This window comes from Syngnathus scovelli, chromosome 17 (genome assembly GCF_024217435.2).
Source record: "Syngnathus scovelli strain Florida chromosome 17, RoL_Ssco_1.2, whole genome shotgun sequence".
NCBI classification, from domain to species: Eukaryota; Metazoa; Chordata; class Actinopteri; order Syngnathiformes; family Syngnathidae; genus Syngnathus; species Syngnathus scovelli.
Window position 1 is genome coordinate 12,606,860 of NC_090863.1, and position 22,776 is coordinate 12,629,635.

Consider the following 22,776-nt stretch of genomic DNA (forward strand, 5'->3'; position numbering starts at 1 on the left):
TTCATTTTATGTTATTATTTTTCTTTTACTTATCATGACGACAAGTGAGGCAGAGCCTCCCCTGACCGCACGTCCCTGATCTGAAGTTACCCCCCCGTCCTTCTTCCCTTCCCTCCCCATCTCCCCCCCTCCCCACCGTAGCCCGGATTGGCCAGAGCGAGGCTCATTTGCATGCCTGCCCATATAAACCCTTTTGCAGAGACTGCAGCCCTCTCTGCGCTGAGAGCTGCTCAGGGAAATAGAAGAGCGCATCCATTACGCACATGGAACATTTATTACACTTACTTTAAGTGGCAAGGTGTTTTGCAGGACTTTTTTTTTTTTCTCCCCCCATTCTCAAAACTAACTCGGACTGATATATTGCCGACATCGCTTTGAGGTGCAAAAATGAGGGAAACATGGTGGCTCTCGTTGTTGCTTTCTTTGACAAGCCTGGCAGCAGTCACAAAGACAAAGACGGTCAAGTATCAAACCTTCGAGGAAGACGCCCCGGGCACAGTGATCGGTAACCTGGCCAAGGACATCTCTCCTGCCCCTGCGTACTCCTCTGTAGGGTCCCGGTCCAGTTTCAGGATGATGAAACAGTTCAACTCCTCTTTCATCCGTCTGAGGGAGAGCGACGGGCAGCTGAGCATCGGGGAGCGGATCGACAGGGAGCGCATCTGCAAACACACCCTGCAATGCCTCGTCTCTTTCGACGTGGTAAGTTTCTCCAAGGAGCAGTTCAAGCTCATCCACGTCGAGGTGGAGGTCAAGGACATCAACGACAACTCCCCGGTGTTCCCGCGCAAAGAGTCGACCATGGACATCTCGGAAAACACCGCCGTGGGGACGCGCATCCCCCTGGACTTTGCCGTGGATGAGGACGTCGGGGTGAACTACATTCAAAGCTATCAGATCTCAGTCAACAGTCACTTTTCCATCGACGTGCTGAGCAGGGCTGATGGGGTTAAATATGCAGAGCTGGTGCTCATGAAAGAGTTAGACCGCGAGACTCAGGCTTCTTACGCGCTGGAATTGGTCGCTATGGATGGCGGGAACCCGTCCCGCTCGGGAAACACGCGCGTCAACATCAAGGTGAAAGATTACAATGACAATAGCCCCGTTTTTGACCGGAACAGCTTCTCCGTGGACTTGCCAGAAGACGCTCCCGTGGGCACTCTGCTGCTGGACCTGAACGCCGAGGACCCAGACGAAGGGCTGAACGGCGAGGTGGTGTACGGCTTTGGGAACCAGGTGCCCTTAGAGATCCGCCAACTCTTCAAAGTGGACAGAAAAAGCGGCAGGCTCACCCTGGAGAGCCCCATTGACTTTGAAAGTAAGAACACGTACGAGTTTGATGTCCAGGCCGCCGACTTGGGTCCGAACCCCAGCCCGGCCATTTGCAAAATTGTCGTTCAGGTGCAAGACGTGAACGACAACGCGCCCGAGATCTCCATCACCCCCATGACATCCATCACCGCGGGGATCGCCTACATCACCGAGGCAGCGGCCAGGGAGAGTTTTGTGGCGCTGGTCAGCACCTCGGACAGAGACTCCGGAGCCAACGGCCAAGTGCACTGCACCCTCTACGGACACGACCACTTCAGACTGCAGCAAGCCTACGAGGACAGCTTCATGATCGTGAGCACCAGCCCGTTAGACCGCGAGAAAATTCCCGAGTACAACCTGACGGTGGTGGCCGAGGACCTGGGTTCTCCTCCCTTCAGAACCATCACCCAGTACACCATCCGGCTCACGGACGAGAACGACAACGCGCCGGTGTTCAGTAAGCCCGTGTACGAAGTGGCCGTGGTGGAGAACAACGCGCCTGGTGCGTACGTCACCACAGTGGCGGCGCGGGACGTGGATACGGGGCCCAACGGAAAGGTCACCTACAAACTAGCCGACACCTACTTCATGGGCTCCCCCATTTCCACATTTGTGTCGCTGGACCCCGCCAGCGGGTCACTTTACGCGTTGCGGAGCTTCAACTACGAAGTGATGAAGCAACTGGAGCTGCGAATCACAGCCAGCGACGGTGGCTCCCCGCCCCTGTCTGGAAGCGCCAACCTTTTCCTGAGGGTGGTGGACCAGAACGACAACGCGCCGGCCATCACCCACCCGGTACTCAACAACGGCTCGGCCGAGGTCCTCTTGCCCCGGGACGCGCCGAGCGGCTACGTCATCGCGCGGGTGGAAGCCCGAGATGCGGACGAAGGCGTCAACTCGGAGCTTTCCTTCGCTCTGGCCACCGGCGAACCCTCCGTGTTCTCCGTCAACAAGGTCACGGGCGACATCTACCTGAACCGATTGCTCAGCCACGACGTGGACGATACCTTGAGCGTGACGGTGACGGTGAGCGACAACGGCAGGCCGGCGCTCACCTCCACCGCCACGCTGCATTTCCTCGTCGTCGCCGGCTCCCCGCCGAGCGACCGCACCGTGTACCAGGCGGGCGACGGGGGTGTCGCGTCGGCGCAGTGGGACCTGTCTGTGGTCATCATCGTCGTCTTGGCGGGGAGCTGCACACTCCTGCTGCTCGCCATCATCCTCATCGCCACCACCTGCAACCGCCACAGAGGAGACAAGAGTGGCGAGGACAGCGACTCGTATGGGGAGAAAAGTACTTTGGAGCGTGCCAGGAACCACGTGGCCGGAAACCCGCTTCTCCCTATGCACGCGGCCGCCGCCGCCGCCGCGGGGTCAGTGACCTTCGAGGGGCACTCGTACAACAGTGAGGCCCACGCCGGGGCGAGCGACATGTGCTCGGCCTCAGAGGACGGCAGCGAGGTCCCCTGCGTTTACGACTCAGACACAAACAACAAGCCAAGAGGGAATAAACATGAGGTGAGACGTCATCTTTAGGGAATCACAATTGCTCAATTGGTTGTTTGTGTATTTGCATCCTGCAAATGGAAAAGGGATGATGCAGAACTTAACCCTCCTTTCTATTTCATTTGCAGGGATACTCGACATTGCCTGGCTATGGGAACGCAAAGGAGGCCGTGAGGCCAATCACCATCTGGAAGGGTAACTCTTACACCACCATCTCCGCCAGGGACCCTGCCTTCAGTGGCAAAGACAGCGGAAAGGGGGACAGTGACTTCAATGACAGTGACAGTGATGTGAGCGGGGACACTGGCTTGAAGAAAGATGGCGCATCTGTTCCCCCGATGGCTGGCCAAAATGGTAAGAGGGGGGGGGGGGGAATAAGGTTCAATGTTCTTCTGTATTTGTCTCCCGAGGGAGAAATGTGTCTATACAAATGAACAAACATCAGCATCACACACAAACAAATGACATAATTGAAGAAATTAATTATCAATAGTTCACCTTCACACTTCAAATCACTCATTGTAACTATTTGCACTCTTGTCCCCTTTTTTTCTTTAGCTTTGTGGGCTTGCACCAGCGAGTGTAAGGTTCTGGGTCATTCGGATCGCTGTTGGAGCCCCTCAGCAGTGAGGGCCAACGCAGCCCCGTCACCCGCCCCGACTGTTTCATCCTTCACCAGCCACTCCAAGACAGCTTCCTTGCCTCGGGACCCCCACCGAAAGGACAACTACTACCAAGCGCACATCCCCAAAACTGTAGGCCTGCAGAGCGTGTATGAGAAGGTGCTGGACAGGGAGTATGACTATGTCATGATCACCCCCACGAGGCCGGTGAGGATCCAGGAGGTGTGCAGTGATGTCACTATCCCCGTCTACACACCCAGTCCGACACACTGTAACAAAAACGATGCGTGAAAAGCAGAAATATATTATATTCCAAAATATTTAATTATGATCCTGTGACAAAAAGAGGTGTAAAAATATCTTTGTGGCCATATATCCTATAATGTTTGTGCATCTTTGTTTAATGTAAAAAAAAATCAATCATTTTTCAGATTTTCCTCTGTTTGAAATCAACTGTATTATATGCAAGTTTTGTACATAGAGATTTTATTTTTGATAAAAGCCATAATTAAGTGGACACGTGTAAATACAGATCTTTAAGCATGCTTCTATTTAAACTGTCCGGGTACTGTTTGGATGGAGGGAGGGAGGGAGGAATCCAACATTATCAATTCAATTGATAATAATGTGTGAAATGGTTTGAATGTAATCTGAAATACTTGTACAGATTTTGTATTATCACAATGTTGTGACATAAAATAAACTTTGAAATACCGCACTACACTGGGTAGCACGTCCGCCTCACACTTAGGAGGGTGCGGGTACCTCCGGCCCTCCCTGTGTGGAGTTTGCATGTTCTCCCCGTGTCCGCGTGACGGCTGGGATAGGCTCCAGCCCGCCCACGACCCCTGTGGGGACAAAGCGGTACAGAAAATGGATGGATACCGCACTAAAATCGTTTTTTATATACCAAAGCCGATAGGTGTCCCTGTTATTGCAGCGCAAGACTGACGTCCTTGCTGACACTGAAGGTCATTTTAGTGGTGTGTGCGTGTGTGTGTGTGTGTGCGTGCGTGTGTGTGTGTGTGTGAGAACAAGGTATTGGTTATGGTCAGGTCATGCTCAGCACAGAGAGTAAGAAGTCTCATACCGTTTGCATTGACCAGGCCAAAACCATGTCCACCGAGGACTCCAGTCCATATATCCTGTGAAATATGAGCACATTGATTTTCTGGTTACCAGAACAAAAACGGAATGCTTAAACCTCCAACGTCTTAAAGATCAAATTTGGGGTGGGGTGGGGTGGGGGCACAAGCCGATGGTTGAAGTGCGTCCTGACGCAGGGGAAAACGCGTGCGTCGTGCGCAACACGATCCAAAGAGCTCGCCCCGTTTGCTCCACCCAACAGAGAGAGAGAGAGAGAGAGAGAGAGAGAGAGAGAGAGAGAGCGCCACAGAAACAGAGTGAGAGAGTGTGCCCATTGAGCAAGTGTTCGGGTGATCCTGTTCAGGTGTTTGGCTCCAGTCATGGCCGGGAACTCCGAGAAGGTACCGATCGCCTCAGCGGGACCGGAGGAAATGCAGCACTTTATGCCTCCTGTAAGGATATATATACTTGTTGAGAAGAATTAGTTCGGCACCAAATCCGTCATACTGGTCACATTTTAAAATGCTTTCAATCTCAACGCCGTGGTCGTTCAGGGTCGATGCTTTTGTTTATTCTTTCCTTTTGTTTTTGCAGGCATACTCCAGCGTGGCCGAGAAACCTGCAGCGAGCGGGCGCCTCCTGAAGGCCGGGATCGCAGTGCTCGTCGCCGGGGCCGTGTTGCTCCTTCTGGGGGCCGTTGGAGCCTTTTACTTCTGGAACAACAATGAAAAACACGTAAGGCTGCTGTTGTTGTTCCCGAGAGTTCAAGCGTGTGCTATGGCGTTAAATGGGACATTAGGTCGGTTCTGCCAGACAAATCCATTTGGTTGCAGAAGCAGCAGCAGCAGCGGCAGCAGCAGCAGCAGCAGAAGCTTTCATTTTAAAAACGTTCCTGGCCACATACGATAAGACAGACAAACTTCCAATAAAAAGGCACAAATATGGCCATCTGAATTGGGCACGCTCTGGAAGCTTTTGGGGCAAAGTCTGCAAACGCAAAGCTGTTTTTTGCAGTGTAAGAAAACACACTGACCTAAGTTAAACAAGACATGTTCCATGATTGAGTGGATGAATGGAGCCCTTGTTTATATGTGGAGGATCTCGGAAGGATGGGGAGGGCTGAGGGGTCCTCTGGTCCGGCTGATGCTCTAGGGCCAAGAGGTGTGTGTGTGAGTGAGTGGAGAAAGGGGAGAGCACAATTTTCTTTCTGCCTGTTTTGTGGCATGGCACGGCACGGCACGGCTGTTAAAGATGAAGGTCTACTGTATACAGACAATTTTAGAATGTTTGTAAAAAAACATTGGTGACATGACTGAAAAACAATTGACTCCCGTTGACTTGAAGTGAAACAATGAATAAAACGTGTTTGGCTTTGCGCCACCAGCTGTATCCCAAGAGATTTCACTTCCCCCCAATTTCCTAGAAAATAAATACGTACATTAATAAACAAATCCATCAATAAATAATTCAGGGGAACCTGCGGAGAAGTTGAGTCGATCCAGTGGCGGCCCTAGCTTCAATACTGCCTGTGCGAAGCCCACCTTTGTGTGTGTGTGTGTGTGTGTGGGGGGGGGGGGGGGGGGGGGGGGCATGTCACCTATGACACCGGTGACACTCTCAGTCAAATTCTATCAACGACTAGCTAATATTAGCTCCATTGTAATTGATGATGTTTCCGAAGATGGCAAAAACGCAAGAGCAGACAAGAACGCAAAATGACAAACGGCTAATGACATCCTTGTCCACATACCTGTCTGCGTTTGTGTGCGCAGGTCTACAATGTCCACTACAGCATGAGCATCAATGGCAAAGTGGAGGAAGGCACCATGGAGATCGACACAAAGAACAACATGGAAAAGTTCAGCACGAGCAGTGGGGCAGATCAGGCCATGGAGGTCCACGATTTTGAGATTGTAAGTAAGCAAGCAACAACATGTATTTCAAAGTTGACACAGTTCCTTTAGCGCTAGTGGTGTAGTCTTTGAGACAGAACAGAAGGGAAGCAAATCATACTTGTTTTTCCTTTTCAGGGAATCACAGGGATCCGCTTTTCAGGGGGTGACAAGTGCTTCATTAAGACCCAGGTGAAGGCCCGCCTGCCTGATGTGGAGGGTCTTGACAAGGACTCAATGACCTTTGACCTGGTGCGTGCCGTCTTCTTATGCATCCTTCTGAGTTGTGTGTTTTCTCAGAGAGTAGAAGTACTACTTTCTTTGAGAAGAACATTTTCAACTTGTTTTGTCTGCTTGTCTGACGGAGAACAATGCTGAGAAAACCAATAATCCTGCGATATGACTACAGGATATGCATGCAAGTGCACTATAGTGAAATTTAATCCCTGTGGGGATTTAGGGAAAGAATTCAAAATAGAAGTGAATCACACACAGGAAAATTTTAAACAGCAAACGCATCGTTTGAGTGCCCATCACGAACAACGAGTCTGAAATAAAATCACTAATTAGTTGGATTAAGCATCACATACTTGTGATGATATTTAAGAAATTGGCCAAAGACCACAAAGGTGTCTTGGGTTTCCATCTTCAGTCCTCCACGTTTACCACCAAAACAAAAGCGGATTTCAGGGTTCACAAACAAAGAAAATTCTACAGTCAGTATTTTGTATGCACACACTGCCACACACGCACACACGCGTACGTGTCACTGTGATTGTTCAACTGAAGCTGCCTGATAATTAAAATCATTTAATTCCCCATAAGCTTCACATAAATCCACATCACCACAATTGCCTCCATAAACACACACGCGCGCACACACACAGGCGTCATTACCACGCAAGGCTGTTCTTACTGCCTTTCTCTGCGTCATAAACGATCATTTATTTCACGTTTGTGCTTGATTGTGTTACCGTCTCTCTTTGCCTTCCAAGTGATCATTTTGTTTTGTATATGCGTACGTGTGTGTAAACAGGGATATGTTCGAATAGTTGCTGCAGGCTTGTCATTTATGATAATTTAGAGTGATGGCATAGTGCATATGGGTTAGACACACACACACACCCACACACAAACAAATCCCAGCCTGTGAGAATGGGTCAAATAAACTCTTATTAGTTGTGCAGTGGAGACGGACCCCCGCCTTTTATTTGCCCCTCTAGCAAGTCATATTTGCGCTGGACAAAATAAAAGAGGGAAGTTGGTCTGCAAAGTTTGATCCCCGGTTGTGACATCACGTATTCGGCTAAATAGGATGGGCAGGCTCAAGTCCCCGGGGTCCCTGGCTTGATTTGTTGTTATTCTGGAGGGCTAGCATGTCTCATCCAAAAGGCTAACACGATAAATCGCGTGAGGTTTGAAGCTATCAGCAGCCGGTTGGGGTTGCGTGCACGTACGATGGCTTATTTTCATATTCCTTCGGTTCTCAAAGGAGGATGAGGTGATGCCGGCCAAGTTTGAGGATGACCTCGTATGGGTGGCGGCTGGTGCGCCTCTCTCCGACTCCACTTTCCTCAGTGACAAGATTAAGGATTTGTGTGGAGATCTGCCCATCTTCTGGCTGCGCCCTACCTACTCTAGCGGTAAGCCATCACACAATTCATACGCTCAAGTTTAGCATAAAAATGGGAAAGAATGCAATCTAAAGCTATCTATCATCCATCTGTCCGTCCACCCGATCTATTTGCAAATAGCATAGTATATTGAGTTCCTAGCCTTAGAATGTGTTGAAAAGGACACCTTTGTTCTTCACGATTTGAAAACATGGCCCAAAGACAACTTTGCTCCACACACACACCATTACGGAACGCTGCCATCAGACGGCGTCCCGCGGCAATGCCATTGTGCTCTCTAAAGTTTGTGATGTCATCCAGGCGGACATAGGAAGACGAGGGCCGCTCCCCGGCGCCGTCAGGCACCCACGGATGAAGAAGAGGACGTGGAGGCCGAGTTCAACCCCGAGAACCCCTATCACGTGAGTCACAAACACGAAGGTGCAGCTTCTTCCCCCGCAACTGTCCGCTCAGATTTACCTGAGGAGGCTTTGTGGGAGGAGTTTGGTCACAGATGCCGGCCGATGCCGAGGTCACGGCGGAGGGCGGCGGAATGTCACAGCAAATCTGAGCGTGTCCATTTGTTCCCTTATGCGAGGGGGCTCTTTAGGACAACTTTTCTTTCAGCGGCGAGGCTCTATGAATTATTCCAGACACTCGCCTCCCCTGGCCTGTTTGCCCTGCTGAGCTCACACAGACTCCATACATACACACGGTCACCTCTGCCCTTCTTTGCTCCCTTCAACGCACAGCTCCCTCTCTCTTAATCCTCTTTCTTCCCCGCCCCCTCTTTTCTTTGAAACTGGGAGGTAAACAGAAAGTAGTTTGAACCCTACTTGCTAAAAATATTTCACAAGAGCGTGAGATTGTGAGAAGGTGAATGTCTATAATTATGGGTGTTTTGTTATATTTTTGAATGGCTATAATTATGGATGCTTCATAACAAAATGTGAAAATGTGTTTGGTTATATTTTTGCTCAGTACCTAAAGACGGATGGATCCACGGCGTGGTTTGTATGCACAGCATCTGATCTCATTCCTCTGCCTCCTCGCAGAACAACCTTGAGGGGGAGGAAAGCATGAACATCGACCCCAGGTTGGACCACGAGGGCGTTTGCTGCAGAGAGTGCCGGCGCAGTTACACCCACTGCCAGAGGATCTGCGAGCCACTGGGGGGTTACCACCCGTGGCCGTACCACTACAGAGGCTGCCGAGTGGCTTGTCGAGTGATCATGCCTTGCAACTGGTGGGTGGCACGTATTCTGGGGATTGTGTAGCGCCACGCGGCCGGTAGGAGGGATCGGCCTCGTCTTTGGAAAGATGAGGGAGCCAGTCTTTGGAGTTTTCACATACGCTAGGTAGGTAGGTAGGTAGGTAGGTAGGTAGGATTTGCTCTGAGCAGTTCTTTCAGGCAGGACACTTAAGGGGCAAATATTCGCTTGCAAAGTGAAATCCAGTACCTATTGTCATGAGGATCGATTCTAAATGTATGTCATTGATTAGCAAATAGGCTAAGCTAAGCGTATAATTTATGATTGTAACCTTATTGCCTTTCTGTTGAATGTAAATAAATGTCAAGTGCAACATTCTACTCTCAGTAGCCAGCATCTTTTGTTGACAGACTCTAAGCTTGCCGACGCTTCATCCAAATGATATTTTTAGCTGCATCCGGGAGGCAATTTCAAAGTGCAATATCACATTTTTTGGAATTGTCTTATTTCATAACAGATATTGGTCTCTTGGGAGGAGCAGCACATTCGGGTTTTGTCACATCAGTGAGCTGCTCCGAAGGGACACAAAGAAGTTTGCAGAGTTCTTCAATAGGAGAGGAGCATCTCCTCCCAACCATTTAATGAGACTAAAGAGTCTGTAGCCGTCATGCTAGCAGATCTTCCCCACGATGCAAAGTGCTTAGCTCCTTTTGATGTCACAGTAGCGCTTCAGGCTGGGGTCGGGGGGGTAAGGATGAGGGCGGCCAGTTTGTCAATGTGTCAAGTATCCTGGATGAATCCTGTTTTATGCATGCCAGTGTCTTAAGACTTCCATCCTGAGCCACAAATGGGCGTTTGATCATGCCCGCAGATGAAAGAATGTGTGAAGAACTCAACGTGTGGCTGAGTACAAATGGCTGATCCATATTAATGCTCTGGTGGCACAGGACGCCCACTCACGGTCGCAGCTTCAGTGTATGCACTCGAGGAACTGAGGCTTTTCTTCCCACATCTTGAGGGGGAACTCACTCCACCTCTTCAAGGCTGACCAAACAAGGCAACTGGCATTTGCAGATAATAAAGTGAAATAAATAAACTAGTAAATCCTTCAGCTGGAGGACATACCTGAAGCATCCTTCTTTCATATCAGTGATGCCACATTGAATTGCCCCCATCATATGATATAAACCCAACTTGGCTCCCTGCCATCGGAGATTGCTGTTCTTTGGGCTGACAGATCCTTGCCGCACCCGCCCCCGAGACTTTTCAACCTGTCCGAAACAATTGTCAGAGACGACGTTAGAGTGACAAACAAGAAAGCTTTTATTTAGACCTTGGATGGGGGAGGGATCACATGGGTGCAACAAGCAGCGTCATACCACTTACTGGGATCTCTTACTGAGCACAAGTGCAAAGCAAAAAGAAAAGACTTTCAAAGTAATCATTTAAAACATCTACACGAGCTCAAATTGTTAACTTTACATTTCTATACAAGCGCCGATAACGTGAAATCATAAGGGCCTTTAAAACAAGCGGATGTTTTTGTCTATTTTCTTCTCTGTCCTTAATTATATAATTCAAAGTATTCAAATGAACAGATAGGCAAGAGAGGCCTTCCGAGGTTGCCAACACTATGCCACCAAACAGTTTGGTGCATTTAGGTTTGACATGCTACCAACGCATATTTTGGTGCAGGCTGGTGATTGGTTGACAAGAACTACTATAAGTGCCAACAATCCCATGTAGCAAGCAACATGAGGGGAATAACACACGTGTTTTGTTGAACAAGGCTTGTCGTTTTTGCTAATAAATAAACGCCGCATGGCTAGCTGAGGGAACAAGCCGGATGTTGTGCATTAAATTAAACTCCCTTTCTTGTATTTTTGCAAGTGGTCTACATTTTGCCTTTCCAACGCTACATTGGATCTAAAACAAACCACTCAAAATGTAATTTGAAGAGTACATTCCAAGTTTGGATTGCAGGCACCTCTTATGTTTCATCGACATCCTGTACTCATCAGCTTGCCATTCTAGACAGCATAATGGTGAGTTGAGCTGAAATGAACTTACTAGTTGGTGGGAGGAGTCGCTTGAGTGAACACAGCGCAGTTGTGAAATGCTGTGGAAGGCGGAAAGCAAAAAGTTTTGAAGCCCTCCCGCTGAACTTCACACGGGGTTAGGTAGAGAACGATCAAGTCAAACCGAGGGGGGAAAAAAAGAAAAGGAGAAAAAGCGAGGGAGGTGTTCAGTTCTTTTTCAACTCAACATCATCGGGTGGGCTCGCTTCCACTTTTCTCTTGCCAACATCTTTCCAATTGGTGCTCAGGACCGTGCCGTTTGACTCCGTCTGCACAGGCAAAGGGGAGAGAAAAAAAAAAAAAATCACTGCAGTGGGATGGGGCAGCTATTTCATTGGCAGTCTCGTTATGAATCACCTCTTTGCTTCAAAATGCTTACACCCTAAATTAGTTGACTGCAGCAGTGCTGCTTTTATTCATTATGTAAAAAAAAAAAAAAAAAACACTCGGGGGGCTAAACCCAAATCACAGGATTCAGTCGGATGACAGTCAGCACTTCACGCTGATGAACTGACTCGCGTCTTTTCTTCTCCTCACTTCATGCACAAGACAAAACTCTATCTTTCAAACGAGTTAAAACGCACCAGATTCCCGTGTTAGCTGTGACAACTGCGTTCTCATGCCTCTGTCGAGCACCATCTTGCGATCATTTAGGAGCAAGTGGTGCCAAAAGTTCAAGTGAAAGCACAAAAACAGCATTGCACAAAATGGCCGACACTCGAGCTACACCAACTGGATCAATGGCTTTTTTTTTTGGGAGAGAATTCTGCCATAAGACATCATTTTGCAATACATATGCATTTTTCAATCGTATAATTTTGTCACAGTGCAAAGCCTGCTAAATTGGGATGAGAAGAGACTCCGCTCCGTACAAGGAGTGACTGACTGTATGCTGCAATCCCGACTGGGCTGACAGGGAACGACAATTATGTTAATGTTTGCGTAAATGACGAAAGCGTTGCACTCACAAAAGACTTGTTCATGGCGCGCTTGATTTCGTCCGAGCCATCCGAATAGATTTGCTGGAAGAGCTGGTTGAGCGCCGCGTCGCCCTCCAACTTCTCATTTTTCTCCTCCTCGGTAATGTCCACCACCATCTTGTCCCATTTGCGGTTGTTGTGCGACGACGTTGGGTGCTGATCTGGTTGCAACAAGAACGCTTGTTGGACAGCTGCTTTGGCAACACAATGGTTGTTTTAATTACTGACAGAGAAATGATTTGCTTTAACAAATCAAAGTCACTTTGGGGTTTTAAAATGTTAGCCCACATGCGGTCAGAAAACCATTTTGCATTTCAATGGGATCAGATGATGGGATTTGCGCATTTCCTGCAAGGCTGCAATAACGGCTCAACGGGAAGGGTGATGCATGTAATCCCGACGCAGATTTGCATAAATAAGAAACCAAATAAGAAGCAGACGTATTGGGGCCAAGTGTGGACCCAAAGCGGTGCGAGCTCATAATAGGGGATGTCAACGCTCGTGTTAAAACGCGACAGCGAGTAAACACCAAATGAGGTTGAGCGGGTTGAAGGCAATGGATAGTTTGATTTCACACTTCAACTTTTCCATCTGCGTCCAGGCTCACAAAAGCCATGAATTCTTTTGGCAATAGAACGTGGGAGAGCTATATCAAGCTGTCAGAACTCTCCTTTTTTCTGCTCCACATTTCTGCTGTCACACTAATGAAACGACTAGGCTAGGCGAGGCGAGCTGGACTTGCCACTTTTTCTTTGAGAGCACAAAATGACTTTTGGAAGGAGGCAGTGTGCGTGCGAGCGAGAGCAGGAGAGAAAACAAACACGAGGCTTCGGTAGCAGAAGCCGAGAAAGTCGACGGAGGCGGCACAGTTGCAAAAACTACGGACTGACTTGGATCGAAGTGTTTGAGGTTGGATTCCTGTCCCTCTCCCTCGAGCTTCTCCCATCTGATGGCATCTGTCTTCTTCATCTTCATCTCCACCTGACAGATAAGGGGAGGAGAAGGAACAAGGGAGATAAAAATGTGTAGCAAAATGTTTTTCTTTGGTGCGTGGGGACAAAAATAACACTTCTATTAGAGTGACATATTAGAGTGAAGATACATGATATCGGATCATTATTGAGGCCGCGGAGTGCGTCTGCTCTGAGCCGCCGTCGGTCGACTCGGCCTCGCTCGGTGAGTGTGCGTTTGTGCGAGAGGGGGAGAACGACGCATCGGGGGATATGCGGGGGCACAGCTCAATCTCGTAGCACACTGACAGACATACTGCACTAACGAGATGCCTGTCAGCCAGAGGGCGAGTGTGAGAGATGGAATGAGCGGGATGTGTGCGTGCGTGTGTGTGTGCGTGCTCGCTGGCAACTGTGTGAGTATATGGGGGCATTACAGAGCATCTGATCCAAATCATTACACCAGGAAAACATGAGAGGAAGAAAACAATGCAGCAAACGCTGGCATGGACTTGCATTTCATGTTGAGCAGGGACATACATAGCAGCCAAACACGCACGCAAGATACAGTCAGTTGTTAGACCCATGCCACCCGACCATTAATGACACGTGTGTCTGATGTAGTATATAAATGTGTGTGCATGTGCAAGGCAGCCTTAGTTATGTCAGTGCAATTAGGGAACATTTCCGCTCTGCTGGGCAATGTGTTGCTTCATTTATGAGGGTGCCAGAATTGGAGAGGAAATCAGAGGTGGACAAGTGGTGAAGAGGAGGCAGAGTGCCACAGAGTGCAGACAGGGAGAAAAAAGAAAAAAGATTGCTCCAGTCTAATGAATTACTTTGGTGTGTGTGTGTGGCTTTAGTTTAGGTCGCTCTAAGGGCCACCATTTGATGTAGCAGTAAACAAAATAAAAAAATTCTTGGTTCTATTGTAGACTGTAAGGCGCACCTTCAATGAATGGCCCATTTTAAAACTTTGTCCTTATATAAGGCGCACCATTAATGCATCATGTCAGATTTTTAATCCAAATCAAATCATTCTCCATTTTATCTTTTTTATTTTAACTTCAGACGCAACAAATTACTTTATAATCACAAAATAATGACCCATAGTCTTTTTGATTCATGAGTCATAGTCTTCAGCGGGCCACTTATGTTTGATTTCATAACACAATGCTTCGGGCCAGTCTAAATTTAGGAATTTGGTCCATATATAAGGCGCGCCGGACGATAAGGCGCACTGTTGGCCTTTGAGAAAATTTGAGGTTTTTAGGTGCGCCTTGTAGTCCGGAAAATACGGTAGGCCTTTCTTTAAAATGATCTGTCACTTTTTTTCCAGGAAATTTGATGTAGCAAAAGTACTAGTGGTCTCGGTACTTAGTATTGGTGATTATGCGAATTTCTGCTTTTTTATTCATGGGGTTTCCCACTAATGCTGCTCATCAATAATCACAACGATCTTGCGAGTAGATTTCTTCTGAAACGGGTTGAAACTCCTAGAACGAATAACAAATAATAGCCAGTGTTGCAGGTGACACCAGGGTCTTCAATATTTTTGTAGTGCTAAATGTGGTGGACTTTATGCGTGTGCATGTGCGTGCGTGCGTCCGCCGTGTGCGTGCTTCTGGGCCATACAACATTAATCTGCTGCCACATCTGCGTTTCCTGCCTTTTAACGAAATGGCAGGCCAGGCGCTGTGTGCGTTTCCGTGTGTGTGACAGGCGAAGCGACGGCCCGTAAAGGAATGTGACAGCATAACCACATGGAGGGCCACCACCATCAGGACCTCGGGGGGCGTGCGCACGCACGCGCACGCACGCACGCATTATTTACAGAGTGGCACTGGGGTCTCGTGTCACTTGTCAAATGCCCCCTCCTAAGCGCCTTCTTTTTTCCAGAACCCTGCGGATTTCATAAAGCCTCAGCTCCAACGACACGTTTATGAAATAAATCTTTACATTTTAGGCGGGAAAATTAAAGAGGGAAGACATGACGAGCTATTTGCAGAAAAAAAGATTAGCTTTGGATTGAACACCAAAATAAATGTGGATTTCAAGTTGTGTTTACGTGTACATTTGTGTGCTTGCGTGCTCGTGCGCTTATCAGCCGTCTGCTCTGATCAAACACACTGGTGCGTAATTGGCTCGCTGTGGTGGCGGTGACCCCTGCGGTTGGAATGTCTCTTGTGGTGGTGGACAGGAAGAGGTCAGACTGACAATAATGTGTGACCAAACACACGCATACTTGGAATGGGAATGATGTTGAAAGATTACTCTTTAGCCTGTTGTCAAATTTGAATTTGTGTTTGAATGAGCACGAGCGTGTGTATGCATGCTAGAATTCTATCGCAGAATCAATCGACAGCTCTCAAAGCAACGTATCCTTTTTTTTTTTTTTTTAAGGCTCACTTCAAATACACGCCGCCAGTGTGAAGAAACTTGATTTCGCCAATCTTCCACACCTCAAAGTGACTTTTCTACTCGAAGGTAATCAAAGAAAACGGCTCGTGAAAATTGAAATGAGGCTTCGTAGGTTCACACTGTCGTGCAAGCGTACACACGTGGTCACCTAAGTCATTTTGGAACCGAGTTACTAATGAGGGCTGTGTGTGTGTGTGTGTCTTTGTGCGTGTGTGCGTGTGTGCACATACCTAAGGGCCATGTGTACCAGAGAAGCCCAGTGGACCAAGCACACAGTCAGGGCTTTGTGGGGAGGTTTGAATACTCTGCCGCATTATCCTCAAGGTAACTAACTGCGTGTGCGTGTGAGTGTGTCTGTCTGTCTGTCTGTATGGGTGTGCGCCAGCGTTATGAACGGCGGTGTGTGCGTGTCATGAGGGGGCCTCGGATAGGAGACTAACAGTAGAAAAAGTCCAAGACAGCATATCAGGAGTTAGAAAAAAAAGAAAGACGTGCAGATGTACAAAGAGGCTGCCTAAAATGACTAAGTCGCTCAGAGTAGGCCCTCATTAAGTAGCAGCAGACGTGCACCTTGGTATGCCGTGTCTGCTGTTGCCATGGAAAAGCCAAGGTACTTTTTTTGGGTTCAGGTCAGCACTCCGTGGCAAGTGGAGACAATGGGCACAAAGGAAGAGAAGCTTCTGTGCAAGTAATTACTGAATTTTCAAGGAGAGTCTAAAAATGTGACGCTCCTCTCACATTCTCTTGGACATACCTGGATGAGAAATATCTTTCTTCAGACTAGTGTTAATCAGTGAGAATTGAGATTGTTGTTACGGGAAAAAAATGTCGGCGATGCACAAAACTAGACTAGACGAGATTCAAACCTCCACATTAAATAATAACTGCTACTGAATCACTATGAATTGTTATGGCTTAATGAAGATGAAATGAGAATGTAGTTCATTAAATAAAGACTAGGCTAAAATCCATTGACAGTTTAGCAAATTCTACATTGGCCAACCCTGAAGAGACACCAATAACTGCCACAAAAATGAACCTTTAGTCCGTAGACTCAGTATAAAACTTGACAGCGGGCAAAACTTTGAATCTGCACACAGTCATTAGCACACATCAAACTCTAATACCCACTAATTAGTTTATAGTTTTAAAACAGTGCCCTTCGCGCTCATTAGGCCCGTAATCACTTTCAAAGTGCTGAGGAACTCAAAAGTGTGCAGCCTGAATGACTGCACGAGTAGGACAGAGCAAATCCCCGACCTCAACGTGTATAGCCGGCGAGGATTTCTTCATTTCTTCTCTTTCAGAGAGCTTTAGCGGCATTAAGGAACTATGGGAAGTGGCAGCTAGTTCAATAGTTCAACAAATGTCGGTGCCAAACGTATCAGAAACAAAACAGAATTACTGAGAAGACTGGACATAGCGGCTGCGTAATATTGGACGGAAACAAGTGCAGATCTCCCACAAATGAAAACATGGTGGTATTTTCAATGTCTTGATACAGATACATCAAATTTTGCTATTTGTGCAACTGCTCTAACGGTTAAGGATCACGGAATAACACAAAATGGCAGCTTTCAAGTCTGTTTCTGATTCATAAACATGTCATCTGTCTCATTCCAAACATTAGTTTTTAACGTGTATGACTCTCATTGTCATCATCATCTCCCTTCATAAATGTTCACAGCCTTGTTTTAAAAGCGGTTCTAAGGTCACGCACGGCCCAAACAAACAGCATACCTTGCTGGTGAGAACCCGGAAGGTGCTTTGTTGCGGGATGATGGGATGCAGAAGGTGGAGGTTGAGGTTGTAATTTTCCCCAGATGTCAGCCTTATTGAAGCTGAGAGCTGCAGAAAGCACATGGATAACAAGTCACTGACTACCATTTCTGAACAATCACTCACATAGACAAATAAAAATGTCAATGTTTAATGGATGTTGTTAAATTCTTCAGAGCGCTTAAAACTTTGGAGACATCTGCATGTTCAAGAAAAATCGACATCTGATTTGGTGCCGCTGTCCCCTGCGGCGGCCGCAGTGTGATTAGAGACAACTCCTATCCACTGCCGGTCTGTCACTCCTTGGGAGCGGATGGGTGGCTTGCTCACGCTTGCTCACTTACAGCCAGCGACGTAACCTCGGCATGGTCCCAAATGCCCACCCGCACTTATCAGAAGCCAAAAGGCGCCCTTATATAGAACATGACTAGAAAGTGGACAAGTGCCTGCAGTTTGGCTCAGCAAACAAAGCTGAAAACATACTGGCTCCGATTCAATCAGGCCTAAATGAAATAATTCATCTGGAACAAAAACTTCGACAGTTAGCGTGTCGCTTCGGGCAATTCTTAAAACAATCAGAGCCTTAATATTCATCGCATCAAGAATTCCGGCGGTGTCTGGATGTAGGTATACAAGTGCAACGCGCTCATCCGCCAGGGAAAAGAAATGGAACGCTTGCCTTTCATCTTTAATTTCCTTTGTATATAGTGACCTAATAAAAGCGCAAACGTATCTGCCTTCACACCGCAGAGGGAGCTTTGGTGTGAAATACAGATATGTGACTATGTGATTTAGAACCATTTCTTGAGGGTAAACCATTTGTTATTCTTATATTTTATGAAAAAAGATAAAGTTGTTCCCCGGGGTGCTCTGCAGTCAGCCGCTGAGAAACGAGAAGAGTAGAAATAGAAAGACGACTGTCCCCAGAGGCGCGGGCCCAGCGCGGCTGTTCCGAGATCAGTTACACCTCCTATCTTCAGGCAATTAAGAGGTTGGCGAATGGGGAGAGGCTAAATTGTTCTTAGATCTACACTTTGGGGGCAACGTTAACAAGACATCGCTAGAAGAATACTTAGCCCGTGGGGAACATGTATGCGGGAGAATGTGGAGTGGCGTTTGAGTCACGGACACGGCAAAGTCACGCTTTCTGCCAGTTCAGTTTGAATGGTACAAGCAAATCAATTTGTTAAGCATCAGATGTGCACAGAGTAAAATCAAAATGGTTTCAACTCAGTCGGGCATTTATACCTCTTTTTCCATGAAGTTGACACACACAGCGTCCTTGGGCACATTTCTTGCCATAACAGAGACGATGACTTGAGATTCAGTTTGGTACCAGTCATGTCTGCAAAAGACACCCAATGAGCGAATGGTCTGAAATACATTCAAAAGGGTTCAACGCTTTATTAGGCTACCAACTGTAATTCCCCCCAAAACAACCTTTCTTCTGTTTGCGATATTGTATGTGCAAAACTAGAAGCCCTTTACTCTTAAAGTGAAAGTCAATTTTCTTTTCTTTGCTCCTCCTTTAGGTTAGTATATACGTGACCGTATATAAGTAATTAAGGCGATGAACCCATGGCTCAAATCCCGCTGTGACTGTATCAAAACATTCCATTAGCATAGCAACAAATCCATAATGATGTGGTATACTTACTTCACATGTGGCACTGCTGGTATTTGCTGCATCATTTAGCCCCAAAGTAATTATATAAAAAGAGGACAACATTGCGTTAAGCAAGAAACAAAGCAAACAAAACAAATAAGACGTAGGGATATACAATGAGTTTTGTGGGTTGCTGCTATACAGAGAGAACTTGTGTTATTGACGCGGAGGACCAACGACTCCCCCAGGTGGCCATGCAAAACTCACCGAGTCACTGCTGTTCTGCGGCTTTTCTGCAGGATGAAAAAGGAAAATCTGGTTGTGTGATGTGCAAAGGTTTAACTCATCTTCTAAACAATTCAAGTCTGACTTTTTCCACACGAGTTCTTTTTCCTCGGCAAGACGAATTGACAACTAAAGAAATGCAACACAAATTTGCCACCGGCTTGTTTACGAGACCACCCACGGCCAATAAAAAATAAAAAGCAATAAACATATTTTGTGAGCATGAGGAAGCCTGAATTGCACTTCACCCAGTTAAACAATATTCAATGGCATCAACATACAGGGAGAACACAACACGGACAGGAAAGAAGAGGAAAGAGACGACAAGAAGCACGTTATGTTGTCTTAATCAGGTCATGGATGCGGGTGAGTGCTTGTCTGCTGTCTTGGTGGGCTTATGAAGGGGATCAGTCTAATTGGGGCTCTCCAACGTTGATGAATCACACCCCGCTGGCAGATGCATGAAGCATATTTGTCATTTACACAAGATGGTTGCGACAACATGATATGAGCTACATCAAGTGGGTCAAAGTCATTTTTGCTGCGGGCCAGCCACATCCTACTCAGTTTCCTTCAGAGGGCCATTATGACTGTCAACATATGCTGTGTAGGCTATGCAACCAACTGATGATTTTTGAAATAAGACACTAGTCAGAACTGTTCAAATATTTGTAAAAGATGAATGCTAATAAAAATTGCGAGCAATGTCTGTGAAGACATATTGTAACTTTAGTACTGACACATGAAGTCGATGCACAAGTTGTCTTCGCGGGCCACATACAATGATACGGGATGGGCTTATATCTGGCCCCTGGGCCTTGACTTTGACACCTATGGGCTACATCTTTCAATGACCTTTGCTTCAGCAGGTTTATGGTTGAACAGTGGCTATTTAATAATAAAAAAAAAAAAAAAAACATGACACGCACGCACATACCTGTTCAATCAGTTTCATGTGATGTACAAATAAACTGGAAAACATAATACTCACCACCCAACATCTCCTCACATCGCTTGATCCAAACCTCAAATGACTTGTCAGAAACTGTCAAACACAAAAACAAGATGCTCTCGTTTTTTTTTCCAAAATAAATGTATACACATAAGATATCTAACAATGTCTTAATAGTTGACGTTAGTAGTTGTATTTTCAAACAGGTCTGTCATTATGGTAGGGTTTCCGTTGATAAACCACAAACAGAGACTGTCGTTAATCACTTTGCAGCGAGCAAACGTCAGCAAATGTATAAAAAATGACAAACAGACAGATAAACACGTCATTGCAAAAGAATCCCCCACCATCCAGTTGTTGTCCCTGAGTGAACGCTGCGTGGGCTGACTCATAGTGGTTCAGATGGTACTCTGCTATTCTGTAGGTATGAAAACATAAAAAAAACAAGAAATGGCTGCTTATGCTTTCTCGAATCCAACAACACAAATGACCCAGGAGAGAGTACCGATGAAAGCACAAAAGTGGCTGCCAAAGAAGTAATGTTCTTTGAAGGCTGTGACATGGTTGATTTAGGAAGTTTTACCGATAAGCTTCAAGCCACCGATAGATTTAGAATAGAGTTGTCGCATCTGACCAATAAAGTAAGAGAACACAATGGACGGTTAAAATTGTCTTGGTTGGAGTACCACATATGAGGGCGGGGCGGGGCGGGACGGGACAGGACGGGCTGCCTTAACAGAGAAATGCGGCAGTTTGTATGCATAACGGTGCACTGCTGTTTAAGGAGCAATCGAGAGTGAATATAAGAATCTTGAGTGGAGTTTAAATAGCATAGGGAACGAGTGTGACAAATACAGCCATCTCTGCAGTGCGACTCAAATCTTTCTTTCTGTTGTTTCTTCGGCAACCGACAACAGGACAGCAACAGCTAACATGGCTAAATTTAGCTGCTTCTACAGCTTTCATGTGGTGTGTTTTGTTGTCCAGAAATTAGGGTATTTATTACTAGCGACATATTTATTAGAAATATACCATTTTCTCCACCAATCCCACACTCTCAATACACACCCTGTTCGCATGAAGGCAAGGGAAAGGCCTGGATTCAGCTGTTGCACTTTCTTGGCATCTTCAACAGCACCTGTAAACAGGTGGCATCAAATACGTTGGGATGGGATTGTTTTATTCAATTTTGATTTTCTTAAATAATGGTAGGGAAAAGGGGAAAGTTAGCAAATGTTTTGTCCACTCAGAAAAAGCACACATAAAAGTATCCTTAATGATACATTTCTTGTTCATACAAAATAATTCTACTCTACAATAGTGGTCCAAAATATTGAAAAAAAGGCTGGAAACATGAAGACTTACAGCTGTAGTTTTTGAGAAGTATGTAAGCATAGGCACGCTGACAGAGCCACTCAGTGTTGTCGGGGTCTCCTTGCAAGGCCTCGTTCACCGCCTTTAAAGACAAAATGGATTCGTAATGGATAAATGTACAGAATTCAGGTTATTTATAAAATGCTTTGGGGGGGATTCCAGTGATTTATAAATGCCAAATGTATGTGGGGAATTCTTTACTTAGTTGAGCCTTATGTTACTCATCACAGTTTAAAATTCTACTTAAATAAAAATTTACAAAACTACTTAAACGATACTTTTTCTTACCTTTGGCTGATACACACTCAGGGTAACTATTTGCATCACAAGTTACCATGGCGACTTAGAGCAAACCACAATATGGATTTAAAATACTCAGACAAACTCGCAAGTTGCCGAATTATTCATCTTCCGATCACAAACTTTTTGACAAAAATCAATGGACAATAATACACATCGAGTGTGCAAGGCAAGGCAAGCTACCTTGGCTAGCTCGTGCCAATCAAAGCAAAAGCTAACGTTAGCCTGCATGTGTGCACCCACTTAGAAAGCTAGCTGTGGCAGCTTGAATTACTAATCGATCAACGCCACCACGGCCACTTGCAAATCTATTTCTGATCCATGTGTTTACAACTAGTGCATGGGTAGTAAATGTTTACCTCGAGAGCTTTCTGTGGGTCTTCGTCAATGAGGCTGTCAGGGAAACTACTAAACCAGAAGGAAAAGAGAGCAATTTAGGAGCTAAACAGTGTGCAAGCAAATGTTCTATTATTCTTCATATTGTTAGTATTAAACTTACAGTTTAGTAGCCATCGCTCTGTTGCTAGTTGGTCAGATAGAGTTCTATTTTTGCCACCCCAGCAAGACCGCTAGTGAGATGGTACTTCCGCTGAAGTTGCTAGAAGCCGGAAGTGAGCATGTTTTTCTGGAAGACTGTTGGCATAATACAAAATAAAAGTATTCATTATTGCAAGGGTAATAAGAGATCACGTTTAAATACACCGGGAGTATGTATTTAGAGAGATATTTTACTATTAGTTTGTAAATATATTTCACGTTGTTACATAAATTGTTATAGAGTTGTTACATAGTTAGTGATGCACGTTCAT

At 46.3% G+C, this 22,776-nt stretch overlaps 3 protein-coding genes and 1 long non-coding RNA gene across 6 annotated transcripts; 2 read left to right on the plus strand and 2 right to left on the minus strand.

The window, feature by feature from the left end:
* The first annotated feature begins 222 nt into the window (after positions 1-222).
* LOC125984816 (protocadherin-8) lies at positions 223-4,158 on the plus strand. Its single transcript, XM_049747074.2, has 3 exons — positions 223-2,829; positions 2,946-3,171; positions 3,376-4,158. The coding sequence occupies exons 1-3, from the start codon at positions 388-390 to the stop codon at positions 3,729-3,731; spliced, it is 3,024 nt and encodes a 1,007-aa protein (XP_049603031.1). The 5' UTR covers positions 223-387; the 3' UTR covers positions 3,732-4,158.
* LOC125984862 (uncharacterized) lies at positions 4,141-6,369 on the minus strand. The gene is made up of 3 exons (XR_007487127.2): positions 6,277-6,369; positions 4,531-5,239; positions 4,141-4,288 (listed from the first exon to the last, which is right to left on the minus strand). It is a non-coding gene; the product is annotated as an uncharacterized lncRNA (long non-coding RNA).
* On the plus strand, positions 4,832-11,589 carry LOC125984844 (leukocyte cell-derived chemotaxin 1). Its single transcript, XM_049747129.2, has 7 exons — positions 4,832-4,978; positions 5,121-5,261; positions 6,299-6,439; positions 6,557-6,670; positions 7,911-8,061; positions 8,353-8,453; positions 9,087-11,589. The coding sequence occupies exons 1-7, from the start codon at positions 4,907-4,909 to the stop codon at positions 9,306-9,308; spliced, it is 942 nt and encodes a 313-aa protein (XP_049603086.1). The 5' UTR covers positions 4,832-4,906; the 3' UTR covers positions 9,309-11,589.
* sugt1 (SGT1 homolog, MIS12 kinetochore complex assembly cochaperone) lies at positions 10,542-22,623 on the minus strand. Of its 3 annotated transcripts, none has more exons than XM_049747125.1 (13): positions 22,467-22,623; positions 22,327-22,375; positions 21,659-21,749; positions 21,362-21,431; positions 20,641-20,711; positions 20,333-20,386; positions 19,324-19,349; positions 19,108-19,133; positions 18,699-18,795; positions 17,412-17,519; positions 13,191-13,281; positions 12,289-12,461; positions 10,542-11,589 (listed from the first exon to the last, which is right to left on the minus strand). In XM_049747125.1, exons 1-13 carry the CDS (start codon positions 22,478-22,480, stop codon positions 11,488-11,490), a joined length of 972 nt encoding a protein of 323 aa, XP_049603082.1. In that variant the 5' UTR covers positions 22,481-22,623; the 3' UTR covers positions 10,542-11,487. The 3 variants fall into 3 exon arrangements, with proteins under 3 accessions (XP_049603082.1, XP_049603080.1, XP_049603079.1); XM_049747123.1 differs by having other exon boundaries at positions 12,289-12,491; XM_049747122.1 differs by having other exon boundaries at positions 12,289-12,494.
* Between the last annotated feature and the right edge of the window lie 153 nt (positions 22,624-22,776).